This window comes from Chelonus insularis, unplaced genomic scaffold (assembly GCF_013357705.1).
Source record: "Chelonus insularis isolate UGA/USDA-ARS -01 unplaced genomic scaffold, ASM1335770v1 contig_16_pilon, whole genome shotgun sequence".
Lineage (NCBI taxonomy): Eukaryota > Metazoa > Arthropoda > Insecta > Hymenoptera > Braconidae > Chelonus > Chelonus insularis.
Window position 1 is genome coordinate 98,415 of NW_023276409.1, and position 20,588 is coordinate 119,002.

Genomic DNA, 20,588 nt, shown 5'->3' on the forward strand with positions numbered 1-20,588 from the left:
GAAAATTAAGTCGATTTTAACTAGAGATTATTGTTTACAACGAAATATGACTTTCACCAACCACGCATTATTTATAACAATATGAATTTTTCATAAACAATTAAAAAGTGTATTTTTCGATTAACTATACATTCAAAATATTATTATAAATGATAAGATATGACTTTTAAAAATTACGTATTGTTTATTAAGAGATACGGTAGTGTCTCGTGCGCCAAGCATAAATCGCCGCCATTTAGCCCTTACGTCACGACGAGGCACTACCGTGTCTCTATACAAATTATAAGATGATTTTTGCAGGTTATAATTTTTAAATTTAAAATTTTTTCTTATTATAACATAAACATGGGCGCACATTTTTGTACAGCCTAGAAGGAGGGGGCTATTTTTGATGAGATAAATATTTCAATTTTTTACAAACAATTATTGATGGGAAGTTCGTCGGGTTAGCACAGACAAAGTGTGCTTAGACCTATTTTTGCGTTCACTTAAGATAGACATTTCTTTTGCTATGATTTATTAACCCCAATTGCCTTTTTTGGAACTAATAAATATACTACAGTACTGCATTTTTGTTTTTTTTTTATAATTATTTACTCTTATTAACTTTTTTCAGTTTTATAGATCCATCAAAAATATATTATCATTCATTTCAATATGTATAAAAATAGAAATAATTGGTATTTTTATTATTTAAATTATTAAATTGATTTGTTACTCTTATTGGGTTAATTTATGCACTCAAAATCTTTATGAATTAATGTCATTAACGCGCTATAAATATTAATGACTGACAATGAATTCATGACAGTCCTTTCTGTATTATTTATTTATTTTTTTGTTCAAATAATTGTAGTGTTGTATCGGATGTTTTTAAAAGACATCTATAAAATACTTTTAATGTTTGATATTAAAAATAACCTGTAGACTTTTAAACATTTTTAAATGTCTCTTTTTATTTATCAAAGTGCAAGAAATATTTCTACAAACCATGTAGATATGTATCTCAAATAAATACTCATTATTGCTGTAAATAGTTTTAATTGTATCTTTGTTTCATTTGTATTTCTTTTTAACAATAATGTATTTTTCCTTTTCTATTAGAAAAAAAAATTACATTATTCTTTGGTGAAGTTAGTTAATACCTTGATAATAAAAAAAAATTAAAAATGAAGGTCTACGAATTAATTCATAAATGTGGGATCGCTAAAAAGCCAGTAGAAATTCTTGAGATTTATATGAAACAATGGGATTCCCAAGATATCTTTGAGGTGTATTATTAGAACGATACCACGCGTCTTGAATGATGTCTACACTCAATAGAGCATACATCAAGGCATCAGAACTCATCAGACAACCAAGTGAAGATCTGGAGAGAGGAGAAAGTCGACACGATTCATTCATTTTTCGCTCGCTTGATCTCCGGGTGCAAAACGCATCATGATCGCAATTATCGCAAGCCACACATTATGTATTCCCGCCACGGATGAGAGATATGACGCCTCTGTTTTCCCTTTAATAATCTACATACTATAGAAGAAAACGCGTCTCTACTCTTATGTTGGAGTATGAGACTCTATATAATGCATCATATACATACATTTAGTATGGATGACACTAATGACTAATGTATCATGCTTATCAACAAGTTTATATACTCACATCATATTGTTACATAGCCATAAACAAAGCACCCGGAATAGAGTTTGAGAAAGAGACGTGGTTCAATCGATCCGGAAGCCAAGAAAATGAATAAAGTCTCCCTTGAAAACAAAACCTCATTTTATTGGGCTTCTTATTACTGTCTTGACATTATTCCTTATTATTTTTAATTAAACCTCTAAATAAGATGCCAGTTACTCTGGTGATAATTAAAAGAGGAGTCGATTTTTGTTGTGATTTAATTAAAAGTTAAAATGAAAGATGGGCTTTTAGTTAAAAAATTTTATCCAAAAATTTAATCAATTTAAAATTTAATGTTTTATTTTTAATTATTTCATCTAATGAACTCCAGGATTGATGAAAAAGATGTAAGAACAATTTTTTATAATTAAACTACTTAATTTTTAAAGCTAATTTTGCATAAAAATGTTAATTATGAAAATCCATTCATATTTAAATGACAAAAATTTGATCCTACTTTCTTTCAATATTTTTATTCTAATTGGATCAAGAAGAAAGATGCCTGAGTTGTTTTTTTAGGATCAAACAAAAGACCTGACATTTTTTTTTTTTAAAAAGGTCTCTACAAAGTCTTGGGTTACAACATATCAGCAAAAATTTGCAATAAATTATCCTTATCAGAAAATACACTTGTTCTTTGATAAAATAATGTATACATGGTTCTAGAGTGAGATATCAATCTTTAAAACTACAAGGTGAGGTCCAATTATAACAACTTGTTTTTAATAATTAAAAAAAGTTCTGTTCATTAAAAAAAATCTATTATTCACTATATTCTGATTAGTTGATAAAAAATTTCCATGGAAATGCATCGTAATAAAACCCATTTTGTCAATCTATAAAAAGCTCCTGACTGAAGGATGAAGCTTTTTCATCCATTTTAATTCATCTTTTTTACCAGATAAAAAAATCAGTCCGATTTCTATTTTCGTTGTAATCTGGTAATCCTTTTCCTGTTATTTACATCCTTTACGAAGAAGGATAAGGCATCCTACATAAGATCTAAAGCAACTCCAACAAAATGAGAAGCCTAAAAATCAAATTTTCTCCAAGTAACTTTTTACCTGATTGCAGCTATTACTTTAATACAACTTTTTTTTAACCTTTTTATCAATAGTTTAGCTGAGATAAAATGTTCTCATGTAATAGAAAAGTTGAAATAAAAAAATGACTAAAGGGGATAGATCACGCGCGTCTTTGATTGTGGGGTGTCGGAAAAGGAAATGGCAAGGATACGCCTCGCTGCAGTGTATAGAAACCATCACGAGAAGAGAAATAAAGGGAAGAGATGAGAGAAGAAATACAGAAAATGAATGAGAAGAGAGAAAAGAGATGAGGAATAAGGAACATATTGCATGGGTGTGTTTTGTGACCTGGCAGGTCAGTGTTGTTACTTTCATTACTGACGTGAACGAAAGGAAAGAGGATCTATTCCTCCTCTTTAACTATTGGTCACTTTAAGCATTCCTGGAACAGAAACAAATAATAGACATCCTGTTTTTCATACCGTTAAACACCTGTTGTTGTATTTTCAAACAGTTCTTTTTTCTTATTTCCTATTCTCATTAGCTTTGCGAAAATAAAAATAATCGATATTATTTACGATTCAGAGACTAGTTAATGTGCGAAGAAAAATTGGTAGAGACTTGACGATCATGAACCCTAGACTCTAGACTTGCAAGTGCAATAAATAGGTAGATGCTGCTGTGATTATTACGACGATAATTTCGTGGAATGGTTCGATAGCTCGAGGAAACCACCAGGGAGCTCGACCTTTACGATCATGCCGGTTTCCCATGACCATGTAACATATCCATTATATATCCTCTACGATCCTATAAAAGAGAAGAGGATATACGTTTCATAGACTAGTATCCGCTGTAAGCCCCCTGTTGGCTAATGATTACTAACTATCCGATTTATCGGTATAAACTATCGTGGATCATAATCGCTCTTGCTAAATTTGTTAAGAAATAAAAAGACTTAAATTACATTGTTGTATAACATTCTTAGCTATAATGGAAAAATATCCTTTAAGGATAATCGAAAACATTGGCATGAATTTTTATGGTATCTATCTAAGGATAATGAGGTTTATCCTGTTTTGAATTTATTCGTTCTCGTTAAATTTATCCTCCGAGTCGAAATGAAGATTGTGAGTACGGTCTGAAAGTCTTTGTTGTTCAATTTAATCAATTTATGGAGGAGAAATTTTTTTTTCATGGATTATTTTTATGATTTTGTATGAAATCAATAACACGGTATTTTTAGAGAAGAATATGAATTAATAAAACATTTCCTCTTGGATTTAATGCATATTAATTTATTTCCGGTTTATTTGTTAGCAGAAGAGAATATTGCTTTTATGTAAAGAGTACAGAAAAGAGCAATCTTCTGAACTATAGAGTAAAAATTATTGTATCATTTTTTTTATGATACATTAAAGTGAATTTATGGCATACTTTGTTCCCTTTAGAGCATTTATTTTACTCTTAAAAGAACTTTTATTTCATTTTTCTTTTAATTCTTTCAATCTTTAAGAAGACTTTTGTTCTTGAAAGCTCTTTCAAAAGAATACATTTTTATTTTAAAATCCTATTACTATTATCTGTAATTAATGATTGAATTTTAAAAATAGAAATTTCATTTCTTTCAAATGAGATTCTGACGTAAAATCATTGAAATCAATTACTCTAAAAATACATTATTACTCAGTATGTCTGACAAAATTGAATAAAATGCTAAAAAAAGTCACTACATCAATAAAAAATACAAAATATAATCAGAAACGGATGAAAAAAGAAATGTGTAAAAATTATCTCTTCCTTTCGAGAGAAAACGGTGATGCAATGTAGAGTTTATGATGTCGAACAAAATATTATGAATGTTGATGACGAAAATAAAAATAAAGTATCTAAGATTTTAGAAAAAAAAAGTAAATTCGTAAATAAGCCATGAATTAACATGACGTGTGACTTTACGAGTAATATATTTCCTCGTAATTTTTCACGCGTCCTTCGTGGGATTTTTCTTAAGAAAATATGTACATATAAAGAGTTGAAGAAGATGCTGGTGTACTAGCTCGTGGTCACCAGTGCTGAATAGTGGTCTTTACAGTCGGATTTAAAGGGGAAAGATATTAAGATATATATATATATACATCGTGTGGTGGTTGCTGGTGCGCCATGAACTTCAGTGGCTATATCGATTACGTGTGCATGCAGTGCCAACCCCAGGCGCCTTCTCGTCTGCCGCCCTTGACTCCCAGACGATACCAGGTCGTGCTGGGACGTGCAAATTCCTCAAAAAAAATGCCCATTTTTTCCAAGTCAAAATTGCTGAATAAATATTCACTTGGGTGACTTTTCAATTATTTATACGACAAGTTTTTCATACTAAAAATTTCTAATCGGAAGTTTCTAGAAAGTATCTCTTGATGTAAATAAGTGAGAACCTGACAGACCCACCGCGAAGATAGTGAAGAAGCTACAATAAAGGAAATAAGGAAGATTGCAAGAGAAACAAAATCCTGGAAACCTGTTTCTAATCTCATTCCGGAACCCGGAGCAGCAACACAGACACCACAGCCTTTTGTTGTCTACGCATCAATTCACAAGAACCCCCACAAAGTTCGTTGAATTCATCTAATTTTATTAAATTTACAACTAAATAATCTTTTTTTTCCTATCAAAACATTGAATTAAATTTAATTTATTCAAAATCTATGCAAAAAAATTATTTTTGGTTTGGATAGATAATTTAAGCAATTCAATTTAATGTAAATATTGAACTTGTTCATAAGAAGATCAATCCTTAGTATTATTTATACACTTTCCACTTTAATTCCGTTTTTTATAAGCTTTGATGTACGACTTTTTCCTGTCAAATTGTTTACCATCAAAGCAAAGACTGCTACTCACTTTGACTGTTCATAGCTAGTGAGCTAATCGTTGTACAAACATTCTGAAGGAGAGTTTTGAAATGCTAAAAGTATGATCTTTCATGATCTACTATGTACCATATAAAGAGTAAAAGGATTAATAGCTATCTGGAACGTTAAAATTAATTTTAAAGTCTTGTTGATTGACTTTAATATTTTAAGTCTTCATTCAAGGAGTATATGATTTATATTAATGGGATTTCTCAAGCAAGAAATTAATGAAGATAAATAAAAAATATTAACATTTCAACCATCACCCTTTTTTTCTTCTTGAAGTCGTAAAGAATCATTTTAGGATGAATCTTTAACATATTATACGAGCACTTAAAGTCATCTAAGGCATTTTAGTTATAACTTTATAGAAGGTGGATAAATAATAGTTTATTAGTTAGCAACTAATGCAGATCTTTTTTTTCTTGATTGATTATTTTATTTAGTTACAATGGTTTTGTTAGAATGTAGATTATTGATAAGGTCACTGTTCAATCATTATTTTTTTTTATTAAGAAAGTTCGGACAATATGTTTCACGCATGATAGAACAACTGGTATTCAAAAATAATTGATAGCCTTGGAGATATGCTATTTAAAGAGGTCAATGCATTGACAATAGGTTAATCGTAGTTATAATAAAGTTATTGAAAAATTTAGAAATTTTTTCTCTTAATCTAATAAATTACATAATTCTTTCTTTCAACTTTAGAGCAAATTTTTTTAAATTAAAAAAAAAACTTTAATATATCATTTTTTTTGCGATTTTGAAAGCAGACTTTTTGATGGAAATACGTTATTCAACATCAGCAAATATTTTTCTAAACGTAGTAAAATAAATTTTTTTTGTTTCTGTGATTTATTCAATTAAATAAAGCTCTCCTGCATCAACATAAATATTGTTATTTTAAATGGAAAACATTTTGACCTTTTCTTTCAAACGATCAATGTTTAAAACATCGCTTTATAACTTACTGAAAAATATTTATTCATCGAAACAAATAATTTATTGCATCAACTTTGATAAATTCATCAACCTTAACCTTTTTGTAGCATCAAAAAAAGTGTTAAACAAAAAAAAAATTCAAGTGCAACATTTCACAGTGATATATTTTATACCTTCGACCTCTGAAACTCCGAAAACAACATTTTACAGACAATTTCAGGAGATAACTCGGGCAGTAATGCTAAAAGAAGATTAGAAAAGTATAAAAATATTTGAGTTACTTAGCATACAATCGAAAGCGTTAAAGAAAATATGAAAGTGTAGGGCGCTGTAGCAGATGAGGTGGATCGTCGTAAATCCGCTCGTAATTCAAACTTGGCGAGTCAACGGGTGACAGGTATGATCGAGTCATGGAACGAGCGGGCGCATTCTTCAAGCTGTAAAAAACTTTCCAACTCTCTTTTTGCAGAACGTCTCTGCGCACATATCACTAAACATCTTTTTCTTTGTTCGCAATTTCTTTGTTTACGCGAGAAAAACAATAAAAGTGAATAGATATATATAAGCGCTGATAAAATCAGGATTAAAGGATTGTTCGTAAATCGGAGAGTGTTAAATGAAAGGAAAAGAAAAAGGAGAATTTCAACTGGAGTGGATAGAACATCGAACCTAGCAATCTGATCGAACTATATAAGGTTTCTCGCGGCCTTGCAGCTTTTTCTAATGCAAGGACGACGCTCGCGTTCCGGACAAACTCGATCCGGATCGGTTTTATCACTAACGGAGGTAGACTAACTCGTTTACTACTTCGATCTACAAAACGGTTTCTTTACGGTTTGTCCTTGTCAATATATTTACTATGTATAATAATAGTCACAATAATATTAATATCACTGTTTAAATCATCTTCTAAACCCCTTGAGTCTATTTTTGTTGTTAGTTAATAATGCATTCCTCATAATCTGAATCATCTTTTGATGATTATCTCACTACTCCACTTTAGTTAATGATTCAGAATAACTACATTTTACGAATGACGTACCCTAATTACGAATTAGCAATTATTATTTGAAAACAAATTATTTGTATTAATGAGAGTAATAAAATTTATTACATTTTTTGTTCATATTCAATTCGATGATGATTAATTTCAAGTGCATTTAATGTTTGGTTTTTTTTAATGATTATTATTTCCAATTATTACCTTCGGATAATTGTTATATAATGACTGTGGGGTAATTGGAGTAATTAAATGTATTTTTTAATTGTTAAATTAGTTTTAAGAATTTAATAAAATATTCTAGGTCGATCATCAAATTTAATATTTTCTAACATTTTAAATTAAAAAATATAATCTAATTATTTTTGCTATTTTTCTAACCTTATCAATTGATAGTATATCTTTTATCTATTAACAGTTATTGTGTAATATTTCATTCTTAATGATGGTTCCATTTTTAAGTATCTAAGCTTTATTATAATTATTAGAATAGAATATTCATTACTCTTTATCGACAGACTAGGAAAAAGATTTGTCTCTATTTAAAAAATGCCTATGCTTATCTATACAGTAATTAGTCGATAAAGAAAAAGGTAATGATGATTTTTCAATTTTAAATTATTTATTTTTATTTTCCTTAAAACTGAATTTTATTTGAAGAAGAAAAGGAATTAATCAATATTACTCATGTGTTGAGGATAAATTTTATTTTCACTGAAATACGTGAAAAGAAATAATGAGATTGTTAAAATATTCAATAAAAGAAATCGTCAATATCCCTTTATTTCTTCGTGAAGTCTGTATGAATAATAATACTTCTATTGCATTTACCCATTTAAAAAAATGGAGCGTGAAAATACAAAATACTTTCTTCACAGAGATTTCATTAACCTAGTTAAGTTAATCATTGAGGAAAATTATTTGGCTCATTATGAAAACCTATAATTAAGTTGTATTGTGTTATTTTAAAGTGTACGTAAATGTAATCAAAGTATATATATATATATATATATATATATATATATGTTGGTAAGATGAAAAAACATTAAACTGCGTTCAAGAAGAGACAACAATGTCACGAGAGAAGTGCCACGAGGAGACAAAGGAGTGGGGAAATAAGATAAGGAAGCGGGAACGTATAGAGAAGAGACTTGCAGGGCTTTCAACTGGAGCCAGTGTGCCACGATTAATTATGCGCGCTAGCCGATTGGATCTTTTGGTCTCTGAATCCACGGCTTTACATATACACTTAAGACACGTTGTCACGCGTGCAATGGGTATTCGCGTGTATGCTATCTTTTCTCCTCCCACTCTTGCTTCTTTTTCCTTTGAATATATGGAAGATATCTCGTTGCTTTAAAGCAACTACCTCTCTCTTACCCACAGTCACTCGGTGAATTATGGATCTCCAGGTAAATCGTGTAAATAAATTCAATAAAATTTAACGCTTATATTTGTTGGAATTAATTCAGGCTTGAGATTGAAAAATTACTAAAAAGTTTTGTAATTTGTATTCATCTCTCCTGCAACTGTGATTATATTATTTTCTTGATGAAAAATCATTTTAATTGTTGTAAAAATAACTCTATACAACATTTGATAAATCTATGAGCAAGAAAGTATTCAGGAAAATATACTTCTAATTAAGTAAATTAGCATTACAGAATAAAATTACTTGGAATAAATTGAGTATAAAATTACTAATTGCTTAGAATTTATAAATATTTATTAACTTGAAAAAATTCATTTATTCACTCCTGAATAGAGCAATATTTTTTATGAATAAGTTAGTATCTAAAAATATAAAATATTCATTCAGTTAAAATAGAAATTATTTTAAGAATTTTTATTAACATTTTTAAATTAATATTTTTGTACTTAATTAAATTCATCGATGCAAAATAACTTTGCAGATTTTTTATTCTAAATTGAAAAAAGTCACATAGATTCTAAAGTTAATTTATTTTATTATGAATAGTATATTTCATATTTCAATTAAATCTCATTATTCCTGCATTTTTTCTGATTTTAACAATGAAAAAGATTATAGATTATATCAATAACAGAATTTTGGGTTAAAAGCTGTGCAATTTTAAACCGAAAAATCGTGAAAATTTTACCCTGAACCGGTTCTAGAATGACCTGGGAGTATGTTATTACGATCGATCATGCACTTTTATACATAGGCCGTTTTATTTCTATAAGCTAAAATAGGTCGTCCAGTAAAATGGAAACTTTGGCAGCACTATGTCTCAACAGCTTTAGAATTTATGATTATTTTAGGTCGAAAACACAAGGATTTTTCATCCTGCGGTAATATCGCATAAAATAAAAATAAGCAACAAAAACATTTTAATTGATTAAGAAAAAAAAATTTCTTGCGGATAAAAAAGTGAAAAGTATAGAGAAAAGTGAATAGAAATAATACTTCCTGCTTATGAAAATAATGTATTTTTTATACTGCATTCATTGTGTTATAAAGACCAATTAATCGAGATAATTCAAGTAGTGCATAATTGAATCACCATAAAAAACGTCATTAGAAAAAAAATAAAAAAAAAAAGATGAAAGAGATTATACGAAACCAGTCGCTAATTCCTGGGATTTTAATCACAATCACAGTTAATTAAAGTGTTGAAAAACAAAGAAGGTACCGAGGATTTCATTATATAAAAGAAAAAAAGAAAAAAGTGAATGGTGTCTGTTTGTTCATTTTAATTTATATAATTTTTCTGAAATTTCGAGGCTAAATTATCAACAAATATGTCTATTGTTATATTGGTAACGAGTTCTTTGTTTGCACGAGATAAAGAAATGTGGTAAATAAAAGTAAAAACAATTTTAAAAAATGTTAAGAAATGAAAGAAGTTTGTCCTTTTATTCCTTCTTACCCCGTATGCATACTTAAATGGTAAAGGTCGAAAGTCATTTCACTTTCAACAAGATTCGAATGCAAGTAATTTAAGAATGTGATAAATTTATAATAAATTATTATTTTTACCTTTAATATATTATTGAAACACATTTAAATATATTGTCACTATCGTAACAATGAAAGAATTCACTTTTTCTATTTTTTTTACCTTTTTCCATCATTAATGATTATTTCAGCAATAAATTTCATGCTATATTTTAATATTATCCACACACAGAAAAAGAATATCGGGGTTTTGTATATAATGAAAATCATATTCTGTTAGCTCAAGATAATATTTTTTGAACCAAGATATTATAGTTTTGCTTAAAATACATTATTGCTGAGAGAATAGTTTTTATTCGTTCAAGATATTCTTTTTATGTGTGTAAGAAATAAGATATTTTGACATCACTTTAACACTTTTACTCCGTAAATAATTTTCCAATGATCCAGAAAAAATATTAATCTGATTTATTTTATCATTATTTCACTTTAAATAATGGCTTTATATAACATCTAGTTACACTTAACTTTATTTAATGATGCATTCCCAATCATAAAAATCCATTACCTAACCAAACAATCCCTATTCTCGATCATTTTTTGTCGATATTACATCCTCCGACCGCTATGATTGAAATGAAGATATAACGGTTAAAAAGTATACATTGAAATAAAAAATCAATATAAAAATAATGAAAGATACCTTTTTCAGTAGCTACATATGCACACAACATAAATACATACTCAAAGTTTTAACAAAGATAATTCTTAAGACTTGAGATCATTAATCCTTCCCACGCATACACTGAGTATTTTTTTCTCGTAAAAAAGTGCAAAGAGTGACTAGTAAAATTCTTACGATATGAAACTAAATTTTGCTAATAGTGAATACAATTGGGTTTATCATAAGGAAAATATTTGTTTGTAATCAACAAATCATTGAATAAACGAAATAAATATTTATTATTGTTACAAGTAAATTGAACACTGGTTACTTTTTTAGTTAAAAAATTCTTTCATTGTCAGTGTAGTTTCACCGCTCATTAATTACTGACGGTAAAACGATCCTCACATCAATCGAACAGTCGAAAGTGTACCGAAAAAGGCTTTATGAGCGTTAAAAAATCATCGAGTTATTAAAAATTTTTTTAAAAATAAATTTGTGCTATTACAAAAAATGAAACATAACATAGCAGTTATTGTTATTATTACATTATTATTCCACGCTAGTCCTATTAAATGTTCATTATGCGATTATGGGCTATTTTTTTGTTCGTGAGCACGAACAAAAGAGAATATACCAGCAGATGGTGTATAAAGAGAGAATTTTCGATATTTTATATAAAGAATTATAGTATTAACTGCTTTGAGAAACACTCAAAACGAAGGATAATCTCTCTGCTAATCATTTACAAAGTTCTCATTGCCTTCAGGCGGTGAGTATAGAAAGATGTTCAATCTACTCAGAAACTTATTTTTCTGTGAGCCGCAGGCTTTTCCTCGGAAGAAATACCGAAATTTATTTGAAGATTTTTTTTTCCCGATAAGAAAGAAGGATATTTATAATTTATCTTATTACAGTTATGACCAATCAATATACTGCTCCAAAAATTTATTAAATATTTCTAAAACACTTTATATCTGTTTTTAACGTTTATTATAGTAATAAGTGGTAGTAATAATTTATCGTAAATATTTGTTTTTTTTATCGATGAGATATGAAGTAAAAATAATTTTCATGTTATTTTAACAAGACAAAATAATTATACTTAATTGTTAATTTCACACGAAGTGTAATACAATCTGAGAAATTTTTCAAACAATTCTCTTACGAGTGTGCATGAAATAAACATTTATAGCTGCTACTCAACTGGCTAAAAAACCTACTCACGCATCACATATTTTTTTATTTGACTCGAATTTGTGTACGAAAGAATTCAATGAATGTGAAAAACTGCACATGTTTACGTAAAAATGTACTGAATATTTTGACTTCAAAAAATTTCCAACACTAAAATATATAAAAATAATATTTAAAAATTTAATTGAACTCACGTTTGTCTAGTGCAAAAATATTTTAATAAGTTTCTTTGCTTGTATAGCATTTTAACGTCTATATAAATAGTTAACAAAATCTATCATAGAATTCACAAACTTTCTTACTACATTACAGATACGGATAATCAATCACTAATAATTATTTATGAACACGGCGTCTAATAAATAGCATTTAACACTGAATGATGACACAATAAAAAAAAACTGTTTAAAAGCTCACTTCACAATCAATTCGTTAAGACTGAAATCGTTTTCACTATTTTCTCTTTTCCAGTCTTTCTTTCTGCGAAGTTCTATTTGTGTTTCCGTTTTAACTTTCCTTTTGATGACTTAATCCGATGTTTTGATATCACACTACATACAATGACCTACCACGTGAATGTCGTGTTCTTTCTTATCAGTGATATGTTATTGTCAGTGTGACGTATAACAAACGGGAATAATATCATTTTTTTTTTAAGAAAAAATGAGCTCACCTTAAATCGAATGAAACAAGTCATGATTAAATATTTAGACATGATTGATACATAAAAATAAATATTTTGTTGCTACAACAGATTAAAGGTCTATTTTAAAAATGACTGTAATGTTTTTTTAAGTGTCTAAAAAAAAAATAAAGTTAAAAAATAGAGTCTGTTAATACTAGAGGTATATATTTCAATAAGAAACAAGATTGGTACATTACTGGCCTAAAATTGGATTCGAGGCTGAAGATATTGGTTCAACGTTGAATCAGTGATGTACCAATCTTGCTTTCTATGGTCCGCTGTACTAGAATAGTCCACTCCATTTACAAGTATTTTCTGACACAATTATTCTACAGCATCGATTAATTACTTATAATCAACAGAATATTTATTTTTCAATTTTATATTCTAAAAAAGTTTTTTAAGGTATTAAAGGGTAATTATACACTTTCACGGTCACCTGGTTTTTTGAGCAGAAAAAATCGAAAAATTAATCTTTTTAAGTATTATTTTACCCCAAAATTTTTAAGTTATTACTCTTACATAATTACAAAAAATTTTTTTGCAGCTGCTGATTTAATTTGTTGCTTCCATAAATTCTGTGGATAACCATCACAAAACTCACAACTGACTATTGTAGGAACAACATACAACTTGTTGCAACAACAAAATATTCTTCCCCTGGTAGAAAAAAAAACTATGAATCATTGTAAAAACTATAAAAAAAAATTTTTTTTATGATCATTAATCAATGATAATAAGAAAAAGAAGAATAATTTTTTGAAGCATCAATAAAATAAACAAGTTTATTATGTGGAATTTTTTTTAATATGTTTAATGGAATAAATAAATTAATTAATCAGAAATAAACATAAATAATCAATATATGAATAAATGATTGATAAGCAATATTTCCAAGATTAATTAACATTTATAAGTACATTCAATTATTTACATAATTAAATTGTCAATGCATAAAAATAAATGGTTATCATTTATTTTTGCCATTCTAGAAAATATTGGAATTATTAAACTTTTACTTGAAAATTTTTAGAAAACAGTCGTTACGAAATATGAACTGAAGGTCAGCGATTAGTTATGGTAAGTTATGACTTATATATGTACTCAAGTGCAGCAATGTCCCTGCTGTATTCACAATAATGGAATGTTCATGACCAAATAATGTTGTCGGTGAAAATAGTTTATCAGTAAGAGATCGAAATATGTGAATATACAAGTTTGAAAATTTTTTATTCAAAGTGAATTTTCAAAATCAAATAGACCGGTAATTTGATAACAGTTTGTCAGTATCGAATTTTTCTGATATTTCCGGGTATTGATTCCTCTTTCATGCATGAAATATTCAATTAAAATGTTGCGCTCAATTTCAGTAAATGCAATTTGGAGTTTACTGTTATTTACTCTCCATTTTCAGTGAAAACTCACGGTGGTGTCTGCATCTAACAAAATCTTACTCCAAAAAATAATTATCTAATTGAAAATTTCCCATGAAATGTGCAAAGATAATTTAATTAGAATAATATAATTTAAAAGCAATATTATTACATGTAACGGGTTTCCTCAGCAATTACATTCAATCAAAACCCTATTATCTTACTCAGTTATAACTATTTTATTTTGTAGACGACGATTGGCTGCCGTATAATGTTAGTCGTACGTATGTATGAACGATAAGAATCTTTATTTCTTTCCTTAACGCTTATGTGACTCAAGTATGTGCACATTTATGAACTCGAGCGGATTTTTTAGCTGAGTCAACGTATGTTACTGATATACAAAATTTCCGGCACACGAATATACTATTAAACATAACATATACTAATAAATTAAACATTTTTTTTAATATTCGCGACTTTATTTATTCTGGAAATAAAACATTTATTGCTTTTTCATGAACATAGAAAAAACTTGTGGAAAACTCTTTATTAGAAATATTTTTTTATTACTGTGTTAACCGCGTTATTTTTACTTCAAAGACGATAAACAGTAAAGATATTTTATCATTTAATTTCTATTTTTAAGCAATCCGTATGAAACAAAAAATAGCCATTTAAAAATCCATTTGGAAGTATTTTTGAATTTCACAGCTCATTTAACAAACAAGAAGCAAAGAATAAATCATCGTGATACAATATTCAAAAGCAATTTCACTTAATTGTTTTATAGAAAAAATGTTGAATAATATTTGAGATAATAGTGGAATAATAAAAAATAAGAAAATCCATGAGACATCCAAAAATATTTTTTCTCATTAATTATCCTCAATCTTAGTAATAGTTTAACTCCTTCAAACATTAGATAGATATTTTCTTCGGTAATTATGAAAAAAATTAATCTTAACTACAAAATAAAAAAGTGTTCTGTACACACAAATTAAGAGAGAAAAAGTGGGTTTCAGTTTCGAGATTTTTATCTAAAATAGACAACCTGGACGTCACACAGTAAAAAAGTAATCGTTTAACTGTCACTGGGGAGCCCGTCAATTTGTAACGGTCCATCCCAAGTCGATCACGACCAATGTAAATTGATTGTCAATTCCTAGTTGTTGATGACAATCATCAACAAAATGAGAAACGACCAATCAAACCAGTAATATTTATTGAGTGACGAGTTTAAAAAAAAATTAACAATGACGTTTTTATCTCAAACACTCCATTCACAAAACCGCTGAAATGATAGGCGAAAGCAATAAACATGAAAAGCCAATTTATTGGCTAGGTCGAGTACTTTTATTTAGTCAGCTCGTTGACAAGTAAAATGAAAAGTAAATCTAATAACAAATACGACAAATATTCTGTTGGAATGTAGTGAAACTTTATCTTTATGTAATTGTATATTTTTTTTAATTAATAAATATCTCAGCAATGCTTGACCTAAATAAAATTCATTTAAAATAATTATTTATTAAATATAGTAATATATTAATATTATTTGTTTCATATAATTATATTTAGTGATGCAAAATTTTAATAAAAATTCATAATGAATTCTAGGTTCAATTATGCTCTAGGGACTTGTTCATCAAATAAAGTAAAATCTTAACTTTAAAACTCATTTTTTATTAATAAAATGTTATATTTTTCAGCTTGATACTAAGTTAGTAGAGATAATCATGTTTTTAAAGTCTCATTTGATTATTGTAAAATATTTCGAAAAAATAAAATTTCTAAATATTATCAACTTCCTACTTTTGAATTTATTTTGCTACAAAAATTAAGCTATCAATTAGTCACTATTTATTAATCAGTTCACTAAATAATAAAATGGCTGTTTATGTCAAGTTTAATTCAAGTGAATGTATATCAAACATACCCGAGTAAAAATAAATAGGCCCAAAAGAAGCCCAAAACACGCCCAAAATGAAAAATAAGCCCAATACAGGCTCGATTGAAGCCCAATCTTGACTTAGAGAAATTTTTAGTGCCCAAAACAAGCCCATTACAGGCCTAAATTTTGTAGGAGCCCAATTAAAGCCCAAAAATATTTTCTAGGCCTAAAACGCGCCCAATTCAAGCCCAAAAATATTTTAAAAATCTAGAAAAGAAAAAAAAATTTTATAAAAACTTATCATCACATTAACTTTCGGTGCTACAAATTTATATTTGTAATAATTTATTGTCATTATTGTCGAACATGATCTTAGAAAATGGGCTTGAATTGGGCGTGTTTTAAGCCTGCAAAATAGTTTTAGGCTTGATTTGGGAACGTTGTGGGCCTGGAAAAGAATTGTGGACTTGAATTGGGCGCGTTGAGAGCCTGAAAAATCATTTGGGCTTGAATTGGGTCTCCTTTAGGCGCGCCCAAAAACTGATCATTTTTACTCGGGTATCAAATAATCTGTGATGTTATATAATTAGTTTACAAGTAACGAAAGCTTTTACTGCTTCATAAAATTTACATCTCAAAGAGCCAATTAAATCAAAAGAATTCTTTGAAAAATCTCATTCCATAATTTTTGTCATAATCAACTTTGAAAAATTCTCATAACTTTATGCTTTAAGAAGCATAGGAATAATTATAAGCTTGAAAAGTTTCAGAAATGAACAATACAATTGTAAAATATGTTTTTAATATAATAGTAATTATTTAATTACAAAATAAAATCTAAAAAAAGACCAAGTTAATAGAGAATTCATTAATACTAATTGTGTATAGAATTAATAAAAAAGATAAATTTCCATGAAAATCTACTCTGCTCACAATATTACATTTTTATAATTATTTTTATCTTGGAAAAAATGAAAAGTAGATTGAATTTCACAAACTGGATTACTTGGATGAAAATTCTTAGAAAACTGATCTTTGTACTATTTTTCTTGTACACCAGCATAAACACAAGAACATTATTACATTGTAGCTAGGTAGGTACATTTTATTGTTCACTATATACTTTTTTGATTGTGATTCCCATTTTCGCAACTGAGTGGGTCGAGGTCAATTGAATATTGTTGATGCAGAACATATATATATGCGGGGACAATTTAAATCTGATTAGAGAAAAAAAGTATAATATTGTAAGTTATCAAGTTTGATTAGAAAAAATATTACATTCGTATATGACATTACAACAAACAATTTCATTATTAGATTGTTAATTATTATAGCCTGAAGCTATATCGATATTATCAAACTTTATTTAATGTGGTAATTTAAATCAATACAAATTAGTATTATCTCCTTGGTAATGATGTTTAGCGATGATTCGACAACGCGAAAAATGAGATAGTGAACAAATTTAACGTTAAAACTACAAATTAATTAATAAAATAATAGAATTTCTTGATAAGATAAGATTGAAATGCCTGAAGGCGTTGAGTGGTGATTAAAAATTTTTTATGGGACTACAATATCATAAATTAATTGTCTACAACCATAAGGAGAGAAACTTTCACACGCTTGTAGTTCTTATGTTCCTTATTTTATACTACTCATTCAATTATTCATTTTTATCATACGCTAACCATTGAATGTTTTTTTTCATATCATTTTACTTTCTTCGATCAATGAATATCAATCTCACGATTCAATAAGCGTTACAGATTCATCATTTACATTTTTTTTTATCTATCAAGTGCACCGACAAAATTTACTTCATCTAAAATTAGAAATAAAAATCATGAATATTTCTACAAAATATTTTTGATCAATTTATTGTCAGCAAATTAATAAAAAAAATTAAATTTTTTTTATAACGATAAAAAAACCGTTACAAATCATGACGAACGGTCATCGTCAATTATTAGTTTATTTATTTTTAATAAATAATATACTTCATAAGTGATTGTTATGATAAGTACAAAATTTATGAGATTATAAAATTGAATATAACAATGATCAACAGAATAATGAATTGGTAGTAATAAAATTTGTGTAAAAGACCTTTAACACTTTTTCATTGACTAAAAATTTTAATCATCAAAAAAATCGGCTTTGATATTACTGTTCGTCAACTCTATTAATACCATATTGATGAGACTTTATCAGAAGAGTTTTTCATCACGAAAAACCTACGTAAAAAAATTTTCTATTCTTCTGTTTCTTTTAAAGAATACGATATTCATTGTTCTCATAAATGCAAGCTATGTACCTCTGTGTTTTCCATGCTTAGGATTTTTCCCCGTGATTTTTATATTCATAGACTCTTCACGGGCTATAAAAATGTTATAAGAAAGTTTTTAAAAAAAAGATGAGTTTTTTTTTTTTTAAATAAAAGTGACAGAATAGAGTTCGAGTTAACTACTAGCTAGATAGTGTTCGTTCCGCACGAATGCATGACTGACCTTGAGAGGAATTATAGTGAATTATTTTATTACAAAAGTACAATACAATACATTCTTTAAGCCTAAAGAAGATTGTAACCAAAATTCAATTAACAATAAGGTCGATAAAAAAATAATGGAATAAGCGGTTGAAGTAAAACTGTTGAAAGAATGACAAGAAGATAGTGAAAACGTCTTCTTTTAGATCATGCTATTGGTTTCGGTAATGGTTTATCTTATTAAAAAAAAATAAGACGTGAATATCTGGTGATTATCAGAGCAAAACGGACGCGCTTACCACCCACAAACTGTTCTTTATCGATAAGAGATTTATAGATCTTTTTATATCAAAGAATTTGATCAAGAATTACAGACTAGGTTGACTACAACAACTATGTTAAAAAGAATCTGAAAAAAATTATTTAGCTAATTCGAACTAATTACTTTAGACAGTGACTAGGTTTGTAAGACATCGCATAGAAAATGATCTAAATTTGTTGGATATCTAAATAATCGTGCGAAAATTTCACAAAACAGGTAAAAAACTTTTCGGTTCACAGAAGATTGAATAACAACTGCATCAGTGTAGAGAGCACTAGATGATTAATTAAAAGTGTGACAAAATTGCTGTATGCTGAAAAAAAATTCTAACAAGAAAACGATACAGAAAAACAAGCAGAGAATTACTGAAAGTCGATCACACCCCAATTCCTCGTTCCCATCTAATTAGTGTACTAATTGCGAATGCTTTTGTTTAGAGAGACGCTCTATTCTATAATTTAGAGAACATGACGGAAATAATGAAGTGGATGAAAAAATAATTATAATGCAATCATTTTGCATCATTTTTCATGCTGATAATTATCTAATAATTAAACTCAACTGTAATGTCATTATAATTGTCATTTGAAAAATCAACAATAATTTTAATCAAGTTATGTTGATGAATAAACAATGATAAATATTTTTCTAATTGAGTAATTTTCTTATTCTTATTCGAAACTAACGTCATAAAATAATTGTTAATTTTGTAAACAAACCCATTAACTCTTTGAATAGCTAATTAACTCAGATAATCTCATATTTACTTAAGAATTCCCCTTACAGGTACGTACGTATGGAGGAGTCCAAGAGCGACTACTTATTAGATCTAAGCTACTTAAATGTCAAGTCGATGTCAGAAGTTGGACTTCTCATCCTACCAAAGACGCCAATATGATGACCAAGATCACCCCGTGATCGAAAATAAAAATTTAGTTCAAACACTTTTCGTGATTTCTATGGTTCCCAATTTCGTCTATATTCACGTTCTCCTTCCATCTAAACCTTGATATTGTCCCCAGTCAAAGCTGAAGATTCAATATCTATTTTGTACCATGTAATGGTCAAGGGAATAGTGCTTAGTTTGTTGGGGTCAATGTATTGAGGAATTGAAAAGGAGTAAGACCACAAAATTTTTATTGTCTCTTTTTTGGAGTAAAAAGATCTAAGCGGGTATATTTAATGATGTAATTATATAATATGCTCTAAAAACTCTAACAATGGGATTATCAAATTAATTGTTTTCCTTCATTATTGATTATTCACCTAATTAAATTCAACTGTAATGTTTGGTAATACTCTTTTTAAAAAATAAAATGTACAGATGAATTATGGTACATAAACGACAGTAGAGTTCTAGTTTTCAAAGCAAATCGAAGAATCATATGTAATAAAGCTAAAAGTTTTTTCATCATCACTTTATCTACACTTTGACAAAATATTATGCCTTCAAACAAGATAATAATAAGTTGATCAATTTTTT

The 20,588-nt window shown here is 28.1% G+C and overlaps 2 protein-coding genes across 5 annotated transcripts in view; one reads left to right on the top strand and one right to left on the bottom strand.

Annotated features, from left to right (window-relative positions):
* The window catches only part of spz4 (Spaetzle domain-containing protein 4), an 83,994-nt gene that overhangs the window by 41,521 nt on the left and 21,885 nt on the right, over positions 1–20,588 (top strand). The window lies entirely within an intron of this gene.
* The window catches only part of LOC118064223 (uncharacterized), a 65,036-nt gene that overhangs the window by 40,698 nt on the left and 3,750 nt on the right, over positions 1–20,588 (bottom strand). The window contains exon 1 of one of the 4 annotated variants that reach the window (XM_035078684.1): positions 12,535–12,641. The exons of the other annotated variants lie outside the window; for them this stretch is intronic. Coding sequence (XP_034934575.1) covers positions 12,535–12,584 — 50 coding nt within the window. The 5' untranslated portion in view covers positions 12,585–12,641. Of the gene's footprint in view, positions 1–12,534; positions 12,642–20,588 lie in introns of those variants that run through there. 4 annotated transcript variants of the gene reach the window in all.